Source organism: Helicoverpa zea, chromosome 17, assembly GCF_022581195.2.
Source record: "Helicoverpa zea isolate HzStark_Cry1AcR chromosome 17, ilHelZeax1.1, whole genome shotgun sequence".
NCBI lineage: Eukaryota > Metazoa > Arthropoda > Insecta > Lepidoptera > Noctuidae > Helicoverpa > Helicoverpa zea.
Genome location: NC_061468.1, coordinates 9,270,641 through 9,293,079, shown reverse-complemented (window position 1 = coordinate 9,293,079; position 22,439 = coordinate 9,270,641). Strand labels below are relative to the sequence as shown.

At 40.5% G+C, this 22,439-nt stretch overlaps 4 protein-coding genes across 4 annotated transcripts; 2 read left to right on the top strand and 2 right to left on the bottom strand.

Moving 5' to 3' along the window:
- Window positions 1-151: 151 nt before the first annotated feature.
- Window positions 152-1,902, top strand: LOC124638373 (60S ribosomal protein L12). Its single transcript, XM_047175321.1, has 4 exons — window positions 152-324; window positions 403-476; window positions 1,193-1,373; window positions 1,676-1,902. The coding sequence occupies exons 1-4, from the start codon at window positions 288-290 to the stop codon at window positions 1,876-1,878; spliced, it is 495 nt and encodes a 164-aa protein (XP_047031277.1). The 5' UTR covers window positions 152-287; the 3' UTR covers window positions 1,879-1,902.
- Window positions 1,903-4,766: 2,864 nt separating this feature from the next.
- Window positions 4,767-14,822, top strand: LOC124638153 (MAU2 chromatid cohesion factor homolog). Its single transcript, XM_047175036.1, has 12 exons — window positions 4,767-5,019; window positions 5,207-5,386; window positions 6,282-6,404; window positions 6,777-6,905; window positions 8,244-8,352; window positions 8,846-9,010; window positions 9,264-9,464; window positions 10,988-11,097; window positions 11,504-11,605; window positions 11,956-12,059; window positions 12,568-12,770; window positions 13,100-14,822. The coding sequence occupies exons 1-12, from the start codon at window positions 4,795-4,797 to the stop codon at window positions 13,273-13,275; spliced, it is 1,827 nt and encodes a 608-aa protein (XP_047030992.1). The 5' UTR covers window positions 4,767-4,794; the 3' UTR covers window positions 13,276-14,822.
- On the bottom strand, window positions 14,674-16,687 carry LOC124638154. Its single transcript, XM_047175037.1, has 3 exons — window positions 16,185-16,687; window positions 15,430-15,611; window positions 14,674-15,240 (listed from the first exon to the last, which is right to left on the bottom strand). Exons 1-3 carry the CDS (start codon window positions 16,338-16,340, stop codon window positions 15,030-15,032), a joined length of 549 nt encoding a protein of 182 aa, XP_047030993.1. The 5' UTR covers window positions 16,341-16,687; the 3' UTR covers window positions 14,674-15,029.
- A 1,471-nt stretch (window positions 16,688-18,158) lies between these two features.
- Window positions 18,159-22,433, bottom strand: LOC124638493 (WD repeat-containing protein 91). The gene is made up of 4 exons (XM_047175465.1): window positions 21,984-22,433; window positions 21,756-21,905; window positions 18,722-18,927; window positions 18,159-18,501 (listed from the first exon to the last, which is right to left on the bottom strand). Exons 1-4 carry the CDS (start codon window positions 22,339-22,341, stop codon window positions 18,268-18,270), a joined length of 948 nt encoding a protein of 315 aa, XP_047031421.1. The 5' UTR covers window positions 22,342-22,433; the 3' UTR covers window positions 18,159-18,267.
- Window positions 22,434-22,439: the final 6 nt, after the last annotated feature.

Here is a 22,439-nt window from a genome sequence, read left to right as displayed (position 1 = left end):
GCGTGGTTACGCATACGCATCCGGTCTGCTCGAGCCTTAATGCAAGATGACTCTATATCAGAGTTAATAATCCTTTGGCTGTGCTCAAAAGACCTTTTTCCATATAGCAGATAAAAAAAGTTGAAACCTGTCAAATCAAGATTTTGTGTCCCAGTTTCTGACAATTTCTTTTTCCGGTGAGCTGTCAACGTTGCAGAACGTTCGATAGCAGTTCGCCTTTTTAATCCAAGTTAATCGCCTTGGAATAGTTTAAAATACTTTAATTTGTATTTTAAAAATACAGCACAATGCCGCCTAAGTTCGATCCAAATGAAATTAAAATCGGTAAGAGTTTGTACCAGTGGGAAACATGACCGGTTCTTGAGTGATAGTGTTCTTCACATTGTGTGTGTTATTTTACAGTAAACCTGCGATGCGTGGGTGGAGAAGTTGGTGCTACTTCTTCCTTGGCCCCTAAAATCGGTCCTCTTGGTCTGGTGAGTAAATTTCTACATAAAAAGTAATGTTTATAGAATCCTAACCTATAAACTTGGCATGGCAGTCCGAACACCTATTGATAACAATACCATTAATTGGTAAAGACAGAGACAACTCGATATACTTGCTGCTAGCGTGATTTACTTCTTGTTCTGATAGATTATTTCATATAAATGTAACTTGTTTTGATGATTCTCCATATGGAGTTGGACAGTTTCGAAATCTAGTTGTCTCGCTGTAAAGTTGATCATCCTGGGGGGTGCCTCCCTACCAGGCGCGTCCTTCCGGGTGGCGGATGGAAGGAACCCGCGACTCAGGATAATTTCCCTGTCGCGGCTACTCCGAATGTCCAATAAGGAGTCGCGGACCAGGCAATGTGACTGCCATGCTTTCTAGGTACTATGACTCCTCTAGCGACATACTGTAAGTTTTCAAATATTTATTTTATAAACCCTCTATTTTCTAAGTCAGCATAATATTAAAGTTGAAATAATTAATAATCTGTTAATTACAGAAGGATCTAGCTACAATTCATAACTTTAAATCCATGGATATCTCACTATACCTGACAACTAAACAAGTTGCTGTGATGGACTTACATGGTGCAATAATTATCTCCTACAAAAGTTCTTATAAATTATACAAAATGTCAACAAAACCTGTAAACATCTTGTAAACTATATAAAATGTCTTACTAACTTATTTCCACTCACAGTCCCCCAAGAAGGTTGGTGACGACATTGCCAAAGCCACCAGCGACTGGAAAGGACTCAAGATCACTGTGCAGCTGATCGTACAGAACAGACAGGCCCAGATCTCTGTGGTGCCCTCTGCTGCTGCCCTCATCATCAGAGCACTGAAGGAGCCCCCACGTGACCGCAAGAAGCAGAAGAACAGTATGTATCAAGGCTATAAAGATTATACCTACTTACCTTTTCATAGTTCCCTGACCCCCTAAATAACAGTTTTATTATATTGCTAAAAAATAGAATCTGCATAATATTGTATCCCCAAATATTTATTTCATGTATTTGTGAATCAATATTTGAAATAATATACAAAATGATGGATGGATTGTGTGAAAGTAGATATGGTAAGAAAGAATGTTACTTGTGAGATGTCAGCAGATTAGGATAAGGGCAGGAGGATGATGATGATTTATGAATGAATATTAACTATTTCCTTCTTCCAATTTCAGTCAAGCACAACGGCAACATCACTCTTGAGGATGTTATCACTATTGCCAAGACCATGAGAGCCAGATCAATGGCCCGCTACCTGTCCGGCACAGTCAAGGAGATCCTCGGTACCGCACAGTCCGTCGGCTGCACAGTTGAGGGCAGGCCTCCTCATGACCTCATCAATGACATCAACACTGGTGCACTTACCATTGATGAATAAACCTAACAACTAAGTACAACTAAATTGTTGTTTTATTATTTATAACCTTGTGTTAATAATAATTAGTGAGGTACCTACATAACCTGTAAATGTGGTGTAGGTCATGTATTATACTGAAAGTGAGGAACTTTTTCTTAAACAATCCTAATTGCTATTGAAGATGTAGGGATAAATAGTACCAATACCAATAGTGTGATTTGATACCTACATACTTACCAATATTATAAAGCTGAAGGTTATTTCCGCTCGGTAACACCCTTTCGTCGACACTGGACGATCGGGGAAAAAAAAGTTTCGTTCGTTCACAGTGTTGACGAACGCTACTTATTATTTCGGGTAATTCCTGTTCGGTAACCTTTCGTTCCTGTCGTCAACACTGTTGACGATCGGGAAAAAAAGTTTCGTTCGTTCGCAGTGTCCATGAATGCTGGTTTTTATTTTTAAAATATAGAAATAAAAATAAAACGTCATGGATTTTTAAAGTGTAAAATGGTTATTATGAACATGATAAGGCCATTTTTTTATTTTCTAGTCAATTGTATTTTAAAAGATCTAATATAATCCATTAAAACATTTTAAAAATTCAAACAAATAAAAACCAGCATTCATGGACACTGTGAACGAAGGAAACTTTTTTCCCGATCGTCAACAGTGTTGATGACACGAACGAAAGGTGTTACCGAACGGGAATTACCCGAAATAATAAGTAGCGTTCGTCAACACTGTGAACGAACGAAACTTTTTCCCGATGGTCAACAGAGTTCACGAATGGGTGTTACCGAACGGGAATAACCCAAGCTGAAGAGCTGTGCTTGGTCGCGCTTGGCTCTGAAACGACGACAGATTTTTAAAGCTATTGAAATTATCCCTTTTATCGAGGAAGACTAAGTATAGGCTGACGCTTAAAACAAGTTCAAAGCGGACATGAAACTTTAAATACCTACCTATTCTACCTGCTCGAACCGCATCTATACTAATATTATAAAGCTGAAGAGTTTGTATGTCTGTTTGTTTGAACGCGCTAATCTCAGGAACTACTGGTCCGATTTGAAAATTTCTTTCAGTGTTAGATAGCCCATTTATCGAGGAAGGCTACAGGCTACTTTTTATCCCGGTACGGGAACTAGTTCTCACGGGATGCGGGTGAACCCGCTGACAGAAGCTAGTATAAAATATAGCCGAAATCGGTCTGGTAGTTGGTGATACACTCTTCCGTTCTATCGGGCTATAAGAGGGAAAAGAGATTTGTCTTGCGTAACTGGATGATTTATTTAGACGGAAAGCCACCAAGGCTTTTTTTATCGATGGCAAAATCATCAATTCAACATCCCGCCAGAATGTCAGGCTTACTAAAAATCCATCGTATTCCTTCATAGGCCTTTTATGTACCAGGGTAACAGTAACTCTTGCGAATAATCCCGCAGCACTGGCGGGTCTTGGCCCTGCTGGGCCCGCTGCGTGATAGCCACCAGCGGCTGACAATCAGCCATGAACACATTAGTATTACTATTCTGTAAAACGATTTAAGAAGATGGATCAAAATTGCCCCACGTCCTATAACAATGTGACGTATCTCAAAAAAAAGATAAAAATGTTTAAAAAAATATGGCATACTCTCTAATTCATTTTTTTTACACCTTCATACGAAAAAAATGCTTTAAAAATTGTTCAGGCGCTGTTATGAAAACGTCGTTCATAGAACTATTAATGGACTATTTTATTAAATTGTTTTTTTGTTTGATAGAGTATACCTCATAGGTGGTCCCATAATCATCAGGTCAGGATCTGATGATGGAAACCCTGAGAAATTCAGGGCAACTTTTGAAAGTTGTAGGCATGCGAAGAATAAAAACTTGACTATAAGGTGTATGTCTTATAACAATATGCAACAGTGAAGATTTGAAGCTGACCTGATGATGGAAACGAAAGTAGGTCGAGGGAACTCGACAACTGAATATGTGAACTACCTCGTGTTTGGGCTTGTATTATTTGTATTGAATAGACCTTTGCAACAGTGAAGGTTTGGATTTGATCTGATGATGGAGACCAGAGAAGAGCGAGGGAACTCGACAACTGAATATGTGAACTACCTCGTGTTTGGGCTTATATTATTCGTATTGATGAGAACTTTCCACTTATGCGGATAGTGACAACTGTGCTTGTCACTGAAAAGCCAAAAATAGGAAGAAGTCGGTGGGGATATAAACTTAGGTACATCCATTAGACACCGACTTCTGAGGTAGTTTACATATTTTGTTGTCGAGTCCCCCCGACCTTCTCTGGTCTTCATCATCGGATTAGCTCCAAACCTTCACTGTTGCAAAGGTCTATTCAATACAAATAATACAAGCCCAAACACGAGGTAGTTTACATATTCAGTTGTCGAGTTCCCTCGACCTTCTTTCGTCTCCATCATCAGGTTAGCTCCGAATTTTCACTGTTGCGTAGTGTTATAAGACATACATCTTACAGTCAAGTTTTTATCCTGCGCATGCCTACAACTTTCAAAAGTTGCCCTGAATTTCTCAGGGTTTCCATCATCAGATCCTGACCTGATGATTATGAGACCACCTGTGAGGTATACCCTATCAAACAAAAAAATAATTTAATAAAATAGTCCATTCATAGTTCTATGAACGATGTTTTCATAACAGCGCCTGAAGAATTTTTAAAGCATTTTTTTCGTATGAAGGTGTAAAAAAAATGAATTAGAGAGTATGCCATATTTTTTTAAACATTTTTATCTTTTTTTTGAGATACGTCACATTGTTATAGGACGTGGGGCAATTTTGTATGGATTGTGATCCGTCTTCTTTCTGTTTACGGTTTTTGTTCATCACTTTGTATTACTACTCTAATCTTGCACTGCGAGATTTTAGTCTGGCAACATCGTTCCCTCCAAGCAGAAATGTCAAAATGGCGTCAACGCAGGACGCTTGGTATATTTCTTTACTTGGTTTAGCAGAACATTTCCGTACATCGAATCCTCCTGACATAAAAAGTTGCATCCAGTGCCTACAAGCCGTATTTAATTTCAAACCACCACAAAGAGTCGAAGCCAGGACACATTTACAACTTGGAAATATTCTTTTGACACACACCAAAAACATCGACTTGGCGAGAACGCATTTAGAGCAGAGTGTAAGTTTTTTTTGTTGTTATTCGTACAGTTTGGGAGTATTACGTGTTCAGAAGAAGAATCAATCAGCACCGCGGGCTGTACCTGTAACATATGAACATGTTTAGCCCTATAAGATACTACTTTCTCAAAGTATGTAAACAAAGTTGAAGTGGGTCATATGGTGATTAAACAGTGTTGTGGTTTCAGTGGTGCATGTCACAGACTATCAATGGGTTTGACGATGTTAAGTTCGAGGCAGCAAGTGTGCTGGCAGATCTGTTTGAGGCCCAGGGCCAGCCGTCACATTCAAAGCCCATCCTACGGAAGGCCATTGAGTTGTCACAGCACAGTGTGTACTGGCACTGCAGACTTATATTCCAACTGGCAGTAAGTACATGTTCTATGTCATTTACATAACCTTTTGCTCTACATGAAGTGTTATTAGTGTTTACATGATTATTGATAAATAAACAAATCCTTCTCTGTGTATATTTGAACTAAATTTATTGCAGTAATGAAGATATAATTGCATTATATTGTGATCTTGTGTATGTACTTGTTATAGAACATTTTCTAAGGAAATAAGATTCAGTCATCACTTTAATTGGTCTTGTTTACTACTAATGATAACACTGGTGCAATCAATTTAATTGTTTTGACTCAAGTGATTGGTTTATACAACTACAGAAGTTGTTTACTATCATATAGCATTTTCTATCTTTTTTTTATTTATGATTTTCTTTTTGTTTATGAACTTTTACTTCAGAATAGAATATTTGAAATTGACTTTCTTACTATGTTATGGTTAAAATAATTTATATCGCTTGTTTTTGTCAAATTATTTATTATATTGCACCACCATTATATTGCATTTTAAATGCATGTCATTTCCTGTTGGTTTTATGTTGGTAATAACTATAGCAATTCATGTTTTGTATTTTTTAGTTTTTATCCTTATTTGTGCTATGTAAATAAACAAAAAAAAATTATGTACTAAATAATTATTGATAATGTCTTTTTTTTTAATTATACTTTTCACTTGTTAAGTTATTAAAAAGTTTTGGTGATTTGAAGATCATTAAATCCTTCCTATGTACGTAATACGTATAGGGCAACTATCTGACTGGACTTTATTGGCCAATTCCATACTTATGATTTTTAATTTTCTGTTCATCAACTGAGGTTTAAAAAATTAACACAACAGTCAATATCAAATAAACAAAAGCACAGCTTATAAATCTAGTATAAATTGTAACAAGTCTAAACATGAGATTACTTTCAGCAAATCCACGCAACTGAGAAGGAGTATGAGGTGGCAAGCAGTTTGCTAGGCGTTGGAGTGGATTATGCACAGATATCCAATGTGGCTTACACACGCGTCCTTTTCTTACTCAGTAGGGTTATGGTAAGTGTATATATTTTTTCCCAACATATTCAACATGGGTTGCACCATGTTACTAAGTTTAACAATAACCAGCTGTCAAATCACTGATTTGATCAATTGGGTGTAAATTCCATGTAGCCTACCCTAAGTACAATGTGTAACTGCCAAAATATGTAACTTGGTGTTTCAAATGTCCAAAGAAGCCATTATTACATACTCTCTACTTCCCAATCACCAAGGGAGAGTCAATTTAAAAAGAAAACGGCTATGTTTAAAGAGATTTATGAGATACTTATTAGAAAATTCAATCTGTAAACCTCAGTGCTGCCATCTACCATCAAAGTTATAAATTAATCTTGTATAACAAATAAACAAGTTTTATTTTTGTTGCAGCTGTTATTAATAGACAAAAGGATCACAGAAGTGTTACCACTTTTGAACCAGGCGGGACACCTAGTGGACGCCTGGACCGGCAGTGTTCACCAGAAAGAGTACCTTAAAGTCTTCTTCCTTGTACTGCAGGTATGTTTTTTTTATATTAGCTGTGTTGCGCGGTTTCATTTGTGCCCCGAGAATTGCTTCCCGTACCAGAATATATAGCCTATATGACTCTTGTTAAATAATGTGGCTCTCTATTTAAATAAAAAAAAAGTGGCGATATTTTTTATGAATATGAGTTTATGGGATAAGACCCCCAAATTGTTTGCGAGCATTCTAAAATTAAAATAAGGACAAAGTCCCCAACTTCTACTTATATCTACTAATCATGCAAATTGAATATGTAAATATAAATATGTACATACAAGAGCAATTTACTTACTGTCAATGTAAAGTTAATTATATCATAAGAAACATCTCAAGTGAGTTCTAAGAAATTGGCAAAAAGTACCTATGTTAAACAATCAATAGAACCTTCATTATAACTTGTAAGACAATAGACTTATTAAAACAACATAGCAAGGTTAGTTGTTGGTATACAAATGTAAAAATATATCTTTATTTATCCTTAAACTGGTACTTGTGTGTACATAAATGTATTCTTGTTAGAGATGCAATTAAGGCCTCGGCCTCGAATTTTGCGGGCAGCGGGGCGGCAGCGGCGGCGGCGCGGGCGGTCACCGCTTGACTGGAGTGCACCGCTCGTTGCCCGCTCCCGCGCCGCTGTATTCGAGGGCCGGTCCATTTGATTATACGCGTAAGATCCTGCCGCTCCCGCGCCGCCGCCGCTGTCGCCCCGCTGCCCGCAAAATTCGAGGCCGAGGCCTAAGAGTTTGTTATCATCTCCCTTAATTACTACCCTTATAAATTCCCTTTATTTTTACGTTTACTTTGCAAGGAATGCCTACAACGATTTATGTAATTGACTTTTGAAGTTGTGTAAAAAAAAATCCTAATCCCCATGTTCTCCCTTATGTAGTCCCTCATGCTAAGTACTGCCTAATGTACTTCCCCTACGCGCTTCTTTATTCAAATATTGACTTCCTTCTGTACTACCCATATGTACTCCCTAATGTCCTCCCCCTGTAGATAAACATACCTCTATGTACTCCCTTACATACGTATTATTCTCCCTTAGTTCCCCAGTTGCTTATGTACCTGAATGAATGTGAATTTTTATCTAAATATCGGATGGACGTGCTCAAAACACGTGGGTTACATCCACCCCACCTGAGATTAGCCACTTGAAGCAAACTTGCAAACTAACTACAGCTGCATAATATCAGTATAGATAGATGATAGATTTCAGTTGAAAGCTGTTAGTTCACAAGGCAAAATACCTTTGATTGTACTACATAACTAACAGCAACTGTCAAATGCACCAAAAAATGGTCAGAACATAACAACAGTATTTGTCGTCAGGTATGTCACTACTTAATGGCGGGGCAGGTGAAGAGCGTGAAGCCGTGCCTCAAGCAGCTGCAGCAGAGCATACAGACGATCATGGCGCCGACGTGGCCAGATGATGACGGTAAGTGACACACTTCTACTTATCTCTAGTTATAATACCTTTGCATAATACATATATATACAGTAATGTAGGATTTTGACAGTAAGATGGTCCTGCAGAATCTCCACACTGTATTTTAGTCACGATATCGTAAACCAAGAAGATTCACCATAGTTTTAACAGAATCCAATCTATTACGTCGTCTTATTCTGAGACTTACTCTTGTAATCCCATTACATGACAATTTGAAACCTATATGTCTGCTGGACATCCCGCCACACATTTGCAATAACATTACTTACGTTGTATTCATACAGGATAAGTTTGAATGTCCTTCGGCATAACTTAATGGACGACACACACAGTTAGCCATAAAACGGCGCTTTCGATGGTTTTCTGTAAAATATCTATCCGTTTTTTGCGATTAGAGATTGAAAGATTCATGTAAATGACGTCAAATTTCAATCTCTAATACCGGGTAGATAGGTTATAGAATAGCATAACATATGTTTAGCGGTATGCGGCACGGCGCAAGGCGAGTCGTTCGTGTGGCTGTCCCGGCAGCAGCTGTACGTGCTGGTATACCTGGTCACCGTGATGCACTCGGCGCAGGCCGGCTACATGGAGAAGGCACACAAGTACACTGAAAAGGCGCTCGCGCAGATCGATAAGCTTACTTGTGAGTTTCTGTTTCATTTAATGTACTATTGTTTTAATTTGTGATATTTTATGTGAATTTATAATCGCCGATCAGTTTTACTTGTCTCACATTTTAGTTCCCATTTTAAAGTGAAACTTTTTTACGCGGTAACGATTAGTCTATTTCCTAGTGAATATAAACCTGTATCTAAGAACTGTACAACCTTAACATGCAAATAAATATTTTGAGTTTGAGTTAGTGTTTGTATTAAAGTGTCAAATTTTTCAAACAGCAAAATCAAGCGACGAAAAAGACAAGTGCGAGAAGGAGGAGAGAGAGCAGGCGCGGAGCCGGAAGGGCGCCATCTTGGCGTGGCGCCTGCGCATGGCGCTGGTGGAGCACGCGGCGCTGTGCCGCCTGGTGGCGGGCGGCAAGGCGCATGCGCTGCACGAGATAGCCCGCGCCGCGCATCTGCTCACACAGGCGCCTGAGCGTGAGTATACTGTCTAGTGGCGCCTGCGCATGGCGCTGGTGGAGCACGCGGCGCTGTGCCGCCTGGTGGCGGGCGGCAAGGCGCATGCGCTGCACGAGATAGCCCGCGCCGCGCATCTGCTCACACAGGCGCCTGAGCGTGAGTATACTGTCTAGTGGCGCCTGCGCATGGCGCTGGTGGAGCACGCGGCGCTGTGCCGCCTGGTGGCGGGCGGCAAGGCGCATGCGCTGCACGAGATAGCCCGCGCCGCGCATCTGCTCACACAGGCGCCTGAGCGTGAGTATACTGTCTAGTGGCGCCTGCGCATGGCGCTGGTGGAGCACGCGGCGCTGTGCCGCCTGGTGGCGGGCGGCAAGGCGCATGCGCTGCACGAGATAGCCCGCGCCGCGCATCTGCTCACACAGGCGCCTGAGCGTGAGTATACTGTCTAGTGGCGCCTGCGCATGGCGCTGGTGGAGCACGCGGCGCTGTGCCGCCTGGTGGCGGGCGGCAAGGCGCATGCGCTGCACGAGATAGCCCGCGCCGCGCATCTGCTCACACAGGCGCCTGAGCGTGAGTATACTGTCTAGTGGCGCCTGCGCATGGCGCTGGTGGAGCACGCGGCGCTGTGCCGCCTGGTGGCGGGCGGCAAGGCGCATGCGCTGCACGAGATAGCCCGCGCCGCGCATCTGCTCACACAGGCGCCTGAGCGTGAGTATACTGTCTAGTGGCGCCTGCGCATGGCGCTGGTGGAGCACGCGGCGCTGTGCCGCCTGGTGGCGGGCGGCAAGGCGCATGCGCTGCACGAGATAGCCCGCGCCGCGCATCTGCTCACACAGGCGCCTGAGCGTGAGTATACTGTCTAGTGGCGCCTGCGCATGGCGCTGGTGGAGCACGCGGCGCTGTGCCGCCTGGTGGCGGGCGGCAAGGCGCATGCGCTGCACGAGATAGCCCGCGCCGCGCATCTGCTCACACAGGCGCCTGAGCGTGAGTATACTGTCTAGTGGCGCCTGCGCATGGCGCTGGTGGAGCACGCGGCGCTGTGCCGCCTGGTGGCGGGCGGCAAGGCGCATGCGCTGCACGAGATAGCCCGCGCCGCGCATCTGCTCACACAGGCGCCTGAGCGTGAGTATACTGTCTAGTGGCGCCTGCGCATGGCGCTGGTGGAGCACGCGGCGCTGTGCCGCCTGGTGGCGGGCGGCAAGGCGCATGCGCTGCACGAGATAGCCCGCGCCGCGCATCTGCTCACACAGGCGCCTGAGCGTGAGTATACTGTCTAGTGGCGCCTGCGCATGGCGCTGGTGGAGCACGCGGCGCTGCGTGGCAACTTCTTTTGAATTTAGAACCTCCCTCATTGGTTTCCAAAGAACCGGTTCGCGCTGTCCTCAGTCTAGCACCCACCCACGATTCTCGTCGTGGTCCCATATTTTCCGAGATTCGATGCTTTTCGTTCCATCGGCCATCGGTTGTTCGTTCACTGGGTTATCTACTTGATATGAAAACGTATCTTGACGTGTGTTACAATGGCATTGTTCTATGTACAGCGGCGACGGCAGCCCTGCACACGCCGCAGCTGCACTGCCTGCTGGGGCTGTACGCCATGTCCATGAACTGCATGGACGCCGCCGAGGCGCAGTTCCACACTGCCATTAATGTGAGTCGCTTTACATCTATACAAAACTGTCTTTTCATCCTAATCTGATAATAAGCGTGACTACAGGGCTAAAATAGATTGAGAAATAAAATAAATTTTAACATAGATTGAGAGTTTTGACATCACGGCTATGTAAACTTTGTACTATAAAGTGACGTAACACAAAATTCGTGTCGAATCTTTTTTGTTATTTATTTGTGAGAGAAAACAAAAAATATGTGTCCATTATTTTAAGGTTATCTCTAAAAGACGGACTTGTCATTCGCCATGCCAGGTATGATGACTTGGTCCGTGACATTTATAGAGTATCTATTGTGTAATAAATAAAGTTTCATTTTGTATGTTTATCCAAAGTCACGCCTGTTACTCTTTCTACCATCTTCCTTAATTTTTCTATAATTTTCAGATGTCACAAGAAAGAGATTTATGGATGTTCGCGAAACTTAACCTGGCTATTGTATATTTACGAGGGCGACGGGACAGCGAACTCACAATACTTATGGAACAAGTAAGTCAATCTTTATGCCTAAAAGAAATTATAACGGCGCGTAACTTAAAATTCCTTTTTTTTTTTTCGAACATATTATTGTATAATCAGCATTTTAAAAAATTACTATTCTCAATTATTTAGTTCCCCGTGTTATTAACCTACCAAATAAATTAAAAGTTTATTTAATAATTATAATTTAATAAACAAATTTATATTCTTTGAATGTTTTACTATTTCTGAGGTTTTATGTCAGTTCTGATATTTTTGAGGCTACTTTTATTCATGGACGAGACTTACTTCCCTCTGGAGGCGGGTGAAACCAGGAGATGAATTCAGTTTATTCATAATATTACCGTGTCTGTGCGTAGGTGCGGCCGGAGTCGCTGCCGACGTACGCGCACGGGCTGCGGGCGGCGTCCTACTACGTGCTGGGCCTGCAGGCCTTCTTCCAGGCGCGGTACAACGAGGCCAAGTAAGCTATTTTCTCTTAGACTGTGACATAATTCACAGTGTCTAGCTATTTTTTGAGGGTGCGTCCACATCAGGCTTTGCATTGTTGTTCGAGCCTTGCACAAAACCATTGCCGTGATGCGCGCAGCTCACGAGCCGCAACTGAGAATGCCCGCGGCACATTCGCCAGATGTAGACGCACCTTAAATTTTTTCCAGGGTCAGCTTTCAGTCGTTAGTGATGGTAGCTGAGTATAAAACAGTGTTTTACATAATGATAGAATATTGTACTTAGTGAAATATTTTATCTTAATGTTATTTAGACAAAAATATTTTAAGAATGTTTGCAGTTTTTGAGACTTATTTTTCCTGACAAAAAACTTTGCTTGTAGAAAATTTTCTCGTACTTAAATTAGAAGTCTTGTCTATCAATAGCAATAACTCCTCATTTTAAATTTCCCCCTCAACTTTAAAACCAATAAATATTTCACTGAACATTATCACAACTTACCAACTCATTCATTATTACAGGAGGTACCTCCGCGAGACTCTAAAGATGGCGAACGCGGAAGACCTGAACCGGCTGACGTCATGCTCGCTCGTGCTGCTGGGACACATATTCCTGTCCATCAACAACTCGCGCGAGAGCATGAACATGGTGACGCCCGCCATGCAGCTCGCCAGCAAGATACCCGACGTGCATGTGCAGTTGTGGGCTTCAGCTATACTGAAAGGTAGGTGTAACATATAATAGAGGATGGTTTACAGAAATTTGTTCAGGATGGAAGGAGTTTTGTTCGATATTTTTTGTATTTATAACTTCATTCTCTGCCTGGTCAAAAAAAAAAAAACAAAACAAATCATTTATTCAAATTTGGCTGCAAAACAGACTTTTCGAACGTTAAAAAAATTTCATAAGACAGCCCCCAAAACGCTCACTCCTCACAAATTCCTATGTGTTTTTGTCGATGTCTACAAGGAACGAATTAGCTAGGATTTCCTATTATATTTGTGTGTGATGGTTTTCTAAATCTTCGATCTTTAATGGTGGTGTTTCCGACAGACCTGTACCGGCTGGCGGGCGACTCGGAGCGCGAGAACGAGGCGTACCAGATGCACTGCAACTTCTCGCAGGCGCTGCTGAAGGACCACTTCCAAGCGACGCAGCTGCCGCAGCACGCGCTCGTGCACTGGACGGCCGGCCCGCCGCCCGCCATAGCTCCGCCCGACCGCTCCTAGTGCTCTAGTGCCCGTGCTGTGCCCCGGCCGGCCGGCCCGCCGCCCGACCGCTCCTAGTGCGTCAGTGCTGTGCCAGTGACTGTGACACTCTAGTGCTACCCCGTGCCGCGTACTCGAGCTTCATCGCAACCGTCAATTAACATCATCCTCATCATACATCCTCACACTTGGGTTCATCTGTTAGGCTTGTACGGCAATGGTTAGTGCTCAATTGTATCCCAAATGTCATCGATATGTTACTGAACCGATTTCGCCTTCATTTGTCTCCGGTTGAGACTCGGTGTGGTTTAGAATTGGTTTGTTATGCATTGTACATGATAGGTTATCATCTTGAGTGATTGTTGAGTTTGTAAGTTGTGACAATAATATCATATCAGACGAGTATGTGTCTGGGTGTATCGTGAGTGCACCGGTGTGTGTCGCGATACTGTTGTATATCGGTTCTCATATATTGTGTCTGATCTCATTCATTTAACGTCATCACACGTGAAGCGACGCCAGGGGGAAGTTACCGTGACCAGTATCTAATGACATTTTAATTGACTCAAAATATGGAGGGTTATTTTCGAAAAGTATTTTTTTAAGATTCGGTTTAATGGAAATGATTCGGAATTTCTAAGAATGTTGTTAGAGTTAAATTTAAAGTTCGTTTGTAGACTGACTGCAAATCAACATCAACATGCACTTAATTTACTGCCTAATGTACAATTTGAGGTGTAATGCAATTAGTTGTGAGTGCAGTTGTCTTCCAAACTGCCTGAGTTATCTCCATAGTGAGATTTCATAGTTTTATTGCTTTCTTGTGTAAATTCAGTGATTGTGAATGCCAGTAGAAGATTTTAGATGTAGCAGTAATGTTTCCCGGCTTCCCCCGCCGCTGGTGACGGGGCCACACTTCCTCAAGTACCCGAAGACAACGCGCCAAAGGAGAGAGAGCATAATACATTGTCTTATTTTGCACAATACACAGTTGAATTGTGGGCAAACATTTTAAAATTTTAATTGTTTATGCAGATAATACGGACTGATATATAAATTAATTGTACATAATGTGTCAAAATATGAACCTGAGAAAGAACAAAACGTCTCATATTTATTATTATTAATCTTAACTTTTATTTTATTAGTTATTTCCTTAGTAACTTGTTAGGAGTGAGCGGATATTGTTGATATGCTGGTTAATTAATTTTATAGTAGCATTTTGTTGTTGCAGTCGGTCTCAATAGATTGTTTCACTACATAGTTTGTCACAATAACTGTTGATATCTTTCCATGTTCATATTATTTTTGTAATATAATGTAGAGACAACCGTTTTCTTTATCACGAAACGACTTCTATTGAAATCGAACGCACCGACACTTGAATCACACAATCTTTCGTAAAATCAAAATTGAAAGAAATCTGTACACATATTTTATTTTAGTAATTCCCTTTCGAACAGTTAGATGTGGCCTTAGACAGAGGGTACACTTGCTGCTGTTAATATGTAAATAAAAGTTGAATTATTGTAAATAATAAAATTATAAAATATATGTTTTTTGCTATATATCGTCTGTTATTTACACAGTTTAAACAGAATATAAGACCCCTTATTATTGGTGGATTGAGTTTGGTGGTGACTGCGATGAACTTTTCCGTTTTGATCAGGAACAGCACGATCTTGACGAGTATCTTGTAGCCGAGGTTGGGGTCGTTGCTGTTCATCATGTGCAGGAGGAGTAGACTGAGCCAGTAGGTGGGAATGTTGGCGGCTTCAGTAGAGATTGCAGGAGTACTCGCTGCAGATGGAGGTCTGGCCGCCGCTGGGCGAGGCGTAGTGCGGCGGGTCGGGCGCGGCGTTGCTGCGGCGGTAGAAGGTGTGGCGCAGCACGAAGCTGCGGCCGCGGTGCACGTCCCGCGCCCGCTGCCGCGCGGCCCGCTGCTGCCAGCCGTAGTCCCAGCTCGTCACCACGCGGTATAGGTACCTGCACATGCCAACGGAAATTACCATCTCTGGAAATGGCTTACCATCGTTATACTGTTAACCAAAGAATTAAAACCAGTATCGCCGCTAATTACAGAAGTATTGTTACTTCTGGTTCCACATAAGAGGCAAACATTGATGAACAAAGTTGAAAATTGACTAAAATGATATAAATGTAGGTATTACTAACTTATCCTCTGGAGCTTTTTTGTATCTTTCATTCAAATATTTGTAAACGGCGCCTTTCTCCGTGCTCTTATGGAGAATGTCCAGTACTTCTTGTTCTACGGGCAACATCATGCCGTCCTCTTCTGTGGGCTTAACCTGACGCATCGGGACTACGGTCGGTGGCTCCAGAGGTTCGTCCAGGCGCTATAACGATTTTTTTTATATCAAGTTGTGAGGACCCACATACTAGATCGGAATAATGAGTGTCCCTGTGTCTGCGCAAATGCTTGTTCACTATAATAAATGGCCTACGTAGTTGACTGATCTCTTATATGAGAACAGCCGTTGCCGACTATCGGCTAGCGGCTAGGAGGACACATCATCATTTGATATAACGAAATAGGTGAAATTGTATTCAAATAAGCAGTTAATTAGTCATAAGACTTGTTAGTCATACTTCTAATAATATCATTTCTTATATAAGTATACCCACACCTAATACTATCTATAAGGCTGAAGAGTTCGCTTGAACGCGAAAATCAGAAACTACCGGTGAGATTTTGTCGTAGCATAAAACCGTCCCTTATACTGCGGTGCCTACCATGGAAAACCTGATAGTCACTAAGGGCCTATGCACACCGCGTTTTTAAACGCGCCGTCGACGCGCGTTTGTAGCGATGCAGACGCGATGCAAACGCGCGTCGTGGAAGTGTCGACGGCGCGTTTAAAAAACGTGGTGTGCATAGGCCCGATCTCACATAAAAGCGTAAACCTTACCCGCATAAGTTCCTCAGCGAGAACGATGGATGCATCGATTTCCCGCACTTGGTTCTCTTTAGCGGCCTGCAATACTTTCAGTAAGTTGTTCTGGTACCATTTTCGGTTGCGGCGCTCCGACCTTTCGGCCGCGTCCGTGTAGAAGGCGTGAGCCATCCTGATAAGTTCTAGAATATTTGGTAACAAAGGATTTGGTGCATAGTTTATTATATAAAAAACTGCAATAGGTGGCTAAAATTGGCTATTGTTAAATTTTGAGATGACAACAGCAAATTGTCAGCCTCGAACGTGACATTATGGAGCTTTGTTTCGTTTTCAGAAGACATGAGCAGAAATCATAATTGCCATTTTCTTCTTTCAAAAAGTTGAGTATTCAATTCAGGGGTAAACAAGGGTTCAGTGTTCAAATCCATTGACATATAAGTATAGGGACAGGAAATGTCACGAAAAAAACATGCACACCTACTGTCAGTCTGCAGTAGTAACTAAAATGGCTGCCATTACTAGGGTTGTACCGCTACCGGATTCAACAAATATCGATATTGTATTCTAGTTAGAAGTATGTACGAGTCTTACTGGGTGCATAAAAATAACCGAGTATAAATAATCTCTTCGTCATAGAACTAACTATCACATTAACTTCACTGATACTAATAACCTCAACAACATCAACCAAATGGGAGGAGTCATTTCAGTAGGGTGATACCTTTGAAAAAAAAAAAAAACAGGCAAAGTAATTATTTATTATTTCAAATAGCCCTATGAAAGTTCTTTCACGACAGACTAGTTGCAGGGTGCCAAAGATTCGGTCCTATGAAGAAGAATCCGCAAGAAACGCCATAAGGAGATACTCTCTTAAAAAAAATACAATAATTTAAAATCGTTTTCAAGCTATTCATGAGAAAGTTATATAATGCAAATGGAGCTAATTATGTATTAATCGATTGTACAAAACAATTTTAGTGCTAAGAAAAAAATATTTATACAATTCGAAACCTATACTCGGTAACTAAGTTCTCAAGCAAATATTGCAACTTGCATTCCGATTTGCTCGTCTGTGCGGAAGCACTGCCGTGCCCGTGGTCGCCGTAGAAGCATCATGTGAAAATAAAAAGGCAAAACATATTATTTTCAATAAAATATGTCTTTAAAATCCTGAATTTTATAATACGCCTTTTTAATCAAAATGTTTTTAACTGATGTTTTGTTGAAAATAATACACAACTCTGAGGGCTCAGTGTCTTAGGGACAGTAAGTTCTGATGTTAAAATTTGTAAAAGCAGACTTATTAAGTGGATATTATATCGATACTATTATGACAACTGCACAGCACTATGCCAATATAACATGTTATTGTAAACAACATTTATTTCTAAATATAGGTTTTTATACAGAAATAAACCAAAATATAAGTACTTTCACCATCAATTCATGTTCCCGTAACATATTTTTTATAAAATGTGAATTATTTTATGTAGTTTCTAGCAAAAATAGGTTCCTAACCTGTGTAAAGACAATCCAGCTTGATTTTGGTGCTTCCTAGCACCACACTTCACAATACAACACATAGGCATATTCGTTGATTATTTCACTATTGAAATAGTAAAGTCTTAAAAGTAAACACGAGTGATATTCTATAAAATAGCAAAAATAAGTCACGAAGAGCACCTATTTGACAGCACAACTACCATGACATATATGGCCAGATAAGGCACGCACCTACAAACAGGAGGATTTCAAAAGTAAATGTCACCATTTTACGCAATCACAAAAATATTGTTGTCCCTGTTTTCAAATACACTTATCTGCTTAGAAAGAGTGAGACAGAACTATGTTGCATAGTTTGTTTCATATTTATATAACTATAGATACGTCAATATCAAAACGGCGTCTCCTTATAATTCTAAGCTCGATGTTCAAATCATACCGAAATATTAAAGGAACCTATAGGAAAGGGCAAAAGATACACCAAAACTTGATTACCATTATATTATGTTCATAAAATAAAATAACACAGAATATGACTTTCACAAAATAATAATGAGGAATGTTTATTTACAGTATAATACAGGAACTTAATAACTTAGTTTTGGCTATGAGATCGTCCAGACTTCCTGCCCATTACGGGGCTGCCTCCCATTTGTCGTAGTAAGCCGCGGAGGCCCTTGGCTTCGCGCACCCCGCTGTCAAGCTGCTCGGACGGGACCGCGCAGAAGTCGTCAACTAGAGGCATGGGGCCGCTCAGCCGCTCTGAATATTGGGAGAGCCGGGACTGGTGACCAATTGGTGACGTCTTTTCTACCGTTTGTGGTTGGGTCTGAAAATAAGAAGAATATACAGATACTTTGACTCTGAATCTGGGCACAAGTTATGTACCTACATAGTACATGTTACATATTATGTATGTATCGTTATAAAGTGTGTCAAGGCACACAGCATTATTATGTATGTAAGTAACAGCAGAAATTTTTACCGTCAGTACAGTGAAGGTACTAAAATTTCAAACTTTTTTTACAACTCCATCCATTAATCGTTACCTTGCTGGACACAGCTGCAAGTTTATCCTGGAGCCTCTTCACCATAGCAGCGTCACTCTCGTAGCTGGTGAGGGTGGGCTGCGGCATGCACTGGAACACGGTGGCCAGCAAGTTGTGCAGTGACACTAGCACACTGTCCTGCCAGGCACGAGTGAAGTATAGGCTGAATGACGGACTTTCCTCTGGCTTTTGGATAAATGGCAGCACTGGAAAGAATGATCATTTTATAGAGCAATGTTAATCATTTTTTTAATTGGGGTAGGTACTACTTTATTTTAATAAGAGGTTTTGCCCTGTGTGTTCTCTTTGTATATCATCATAAAATGTAAACTCATTTGGGAAATACTATATAAATAATTAATCTATGACTAATACAAAATACAATTGAAGACATGAGTGGATGAAGGTGATATGTCGCATTTTTAGAGTTTCGCTGTTCTATGCATGGATGATCATGTTATGTACATACAAACAATTTTAAACCTTAAAACAACCACTTTTGTGGCTATTTTAGAAATTCACTACTTGATGAAGGTGTCATGTACACTATTATTTTTAATCAATATTGGAAGAAAGTGGTATGGGCACATAACAATTTTATAGATGCCTAAAAAGTAAAATAATAAGTTTCTGCAATGGATGAAGGAGCTATGTGGCATTTTTGCATGGCAAAATTAGTTTTAGTTTTAGAAGTGGATTAGGATTGATGAATACGGTTCATATTTATATAAAGAGTCCCATGACGAAATGACACCATTCCAAAAAGTAGATATTAAAAGCGTTTTGAAATATCCTTAAATGTTTCTGCAAAACTTTGAACTTAATTTTCTCGAAATTAGAATTTTGTAACATATCACCTTCATTCATTCATGTCTTCAATTATTTTTAACCCCCGACGCAAAAACGACGGGGTGTTATAAGTTTGACGTGTCTGTGTGTGTGTGTGTGTGTGTGTGTGTGTGTGTGTGTGTGTGTGTATGTGGCATCGTAGCTCCCAAACGGATGATCCGATTGTAATGCGGTTTTTTTTGTTTGAAAGGAATGTCATTCGGGAGTGTTCTTAGCTATGTTTGGTGGAAATCGGTTCAGGTCTTCAAGGTCATCAGCTCGTTTGTTAGGTGTGATAGGAATGTTACACGCTCAGTTACTTGCAAGCATATGTGGGATCTGAAATTTGAAACACTAATGTCTTCTGGAACCACTGAGCTGGTCTGCTGTTAGGGCACGAAGATAGGAGACGTAACCCTGAACTGCCTTTTAGTAAACGCATCGAGTTTGGGCTCGTTGAATTTGTCTTGACGAGTCCTCTTCATGTTTCTAATTGACGAGAACCTGATGCTGGAAATGGGATGTGACGGATGAAACCCTGGAATGCCGGAATGAAACGGATAAACCGATTTATATTTTTGCTGAAAATCTAGTATGACCAAAGGTTAGTCTTTATTGTTTCTCAATCTGTGCAATTCTCCCAGAGCCAGTTTGTCATGAGGATTGTTAAACAGCTTCCTTTGGCCGAGATCAAATTAAATGAAAGAAGGAAAAATTAAGGAGCTCCTTCAAAAAGCGTGAAATAAAATTAAATTATAAATTTAAAAAAACCCCCGACCCAAAAAACTACGCAATTAAACCCTATAAAAAGCAAAAAATAACTTTAAACACTACGTAAGTACCAACTAAAGCATGTCAGACTAAACTAAATTTTGACGTGTCGGGGGACCGCTTTTTACCTTTAAAAATACTTACACATAAATCAAATGATACCTACCTAATTACAACATTCGTATAAAAATACACGTATGTAAACACAATTATATACAAAGTTATAAGTAGTATATACAAGGTGTTGATTTGCATTTGTGCCATACGTCAGAAGGAGGACATGAAATACGTAAATAATCGATTGGAATTACAGTAGACGAGAAATAGCTAATATGCACTGCTTTTTTTGTCATTGTAATGTCGTAGTATTTCAGAAGTAATCCAATTTTATGAATGAAATTTATGAATGATCGTTACGTATGCTTTCTGTTTGGGTTTGTGTGAGGGCGCAGCACGGTTTTAAAGCCAGTAACACACGCGCCAAGTTTAAATACGGCTAGATAACATTGACGGACTTCCGAAAAAAAATTAAAATCAAAAATTTCCTGCCAATTTTTTTGTTGATTTGGGTTGAGAATCATTAGTATAATTACGTCCTTGACTATGGCACGGATGCAAATCAACAGCTTGTATAATGTTTTTTTATTTTATTTTATTTTATTTTTTTTTATTTTTTTTTTATTCTTGTTTATTGCAATCTGTCTGGGTGACATTCAGCAATACTTATGAAATGATGTATCGTGTGTGAGGTGCAGGTCCAGTGGCATGCCCTCTTAAGTGGTTTTAAATTAAATCTTGAGGAACTCTTTTCTTTAGTCTCCTTGCATTTGGATGGATAATGCTGTTGCAGTCTGTCTTTATAAGTTGTGACTCTCTCCTTAATTTCCTCTTTAACGGTTTTAACGCCAAGCTCTCGATGGAGTCTTTCATTGATGACATACCACGGTGCGTCTACTATCATCCTTAGCATTTTTGATTGAAATCTTTGTAAAATTTCTAGGTTGGAGTTGGCAGCCGTGCCCCATAGCTGTATCCCGTATGTCCATATTGGCTTTATTATGGTCTTGTATACTAAAAGTTTATTTTCCATTGAAAGCTGGCTGCTTCTATATATAATGTAGTAGTATATAATTACTTCTAACGTTAGGCTAATAAATTAGAGCGGTCCCCCAACACGACAACATTTAGTTTAGTCTGACATGCTTTAGTTGGTACTTACGTAGTGTTTAAAGTTATTTTTTGCTTTTTATAGGGTTTAATTGCGTAGTTTTTTGGGTCGGGGGTTTTTTTAAATTTATAATTTAATTTTTCAATCATTGAGAAGGTATGCAGGTTTTAACCAAAATAGAAAACCAATGACTGCTCCTATATAAACTTGCAAGGGTTGGAGGATCTCCTGTACCTATAGTAGTATAAGAATAAGAAAATAACTTACTGAACCAGTCCCTCCACTCATTCTGTCCTTGTAACTCTGGTAACATTTTTGATAGGAAATCTGTAATCCTTTCATTTCGCACACCACCAGTGCTTTGCGCTGCCGTTACTAAATATAGCTTGTACAGGCTGTATTCCAGTTTTCGAACAGCTGTGAAAATAAGTAGTCATGTAATGTTTCCCATTAGACTCCATAGATAGCATTTCAAAAACTAGATGTTATGCTTACCAGGTTGAACATGGACCTCTAATTTTGAAAACACGAGGGTGTCCAGGTGTGACCAATATTCCTTCAATCCATTTAAGTCTGAGACATTAATGTAGTGAACAATTTGCTCAACTATTTTGTCAACTCTAAAACCTTTGTCTTTATCTGCCTTCAAATCGTTGTCAAAAGCTTTCACCGTTGATGTAAATCCTCGATACAGGAGATATTCACGCACAAGCTCATCCACAAATTGTATGTGGGCCATTATACGATAGGAACTCAAAATATTTATGTATTTCGAAAACAAAACGAAGGAGCTGCCCAAGGCTTTGTTGACATTTGTTTGGCAATGACTTTGACATGGTGATTTGGTGTGCATTTGGAATTGGAACAGCAGTATAAATAATATTTCCAAGGAAGTTTAATCATACACAAGATCAGTAAGTGTAGACTAATACAGCAGATTATCAGAAAAGT

Excerpts from the sequence above, each read along its gene's own strand:
- LOC124638153 (XM_047175036.1), top strand. The coding sequence starts at position 4,795 with ATGGCGTCAACGCAGGACGCTTGGTATATTTCTTTACTTGGTTTAGCA. Across the intron at positions 8,353-8,845 it reads GACGTGGCCAGATGATGACG|CGGTATGCGGCACGGCGCAA; the intron begins GTAAGTGACACA and ends ACATATGTTTAG. Across the intron at positions 12,771-13,099 it reads GGCTTCAGCTATACTGAAAG|ACCTGTACCGGCTGGCGGGC; the intron begins GTAGGTGTAACA and ends TGTTTCCGACAG.
- LOC124638154 (XM_047175037.1), bottom strand. The coding sequence starts at position 16,340 with ATGGCTCACGCCTTCTACACGGACGCGGCCGAAAGGTCGGAGCGCCGC. Across the intron at positions 15,612-16,184 it reads TCGCTGAGGAACTTATGCGG|CGCCTGGACGAACCTCTGGA; the intron begins GTAAGGTTTACG and ends AAATCGTTATAG. Across the intron at positions 15,241-15,429 it reads AAAAAAGCTCCAGAGGATAA|GTACCTATACCGCGTGGTGA; the intron begins GTTAGTAATACC and ends TGGCATGTGCAG.
- LOC124638373 (XM_047175321.1), top strand. The coding sequence starts at position 288 with ATGCCGCCTAAGTTCGATCCAAATGAAATTAAAATCG. Across the intron at positions 477-1,192 it reads AAATCGGTCCTCTTGGTCTG|TCCCCCAAGAAGGTTGGTGA; the intron begins GTGAGTAAATTT and ends TTCCACTCACAG. Across the intron at positions 1,374-1,675 it reads CCGCAAGAAGCAGAAGAACA|TCAAGCACAACGGCAACATC; the intron begins GTATGTATCAAG and ends TTCCAATTTCAG.
- LOC124638493 (XM_047175465.1), bottom strand. The coding sequence starts at position 22,341 with ATGCACACCAAATCACCATGTCAAAGTCATTGCCAAACAAATGTCAAC. Across the intron at positions 21,906-21,983 it reads AGAGGTCCATGTTCAACCTG|CTGTTCGAAAACTGGAATAC; the intron begins GTAAGCATAACA and ends TTATTTTCACAG. Across the intron at positions 18,928-21,755 it reads TGAGTGGAGGGACTGGTTCA|TGCTGCCATTTATCCAAAAG; the intron begins GTAAGTTATTTT and ends CATTCTTTCCAG.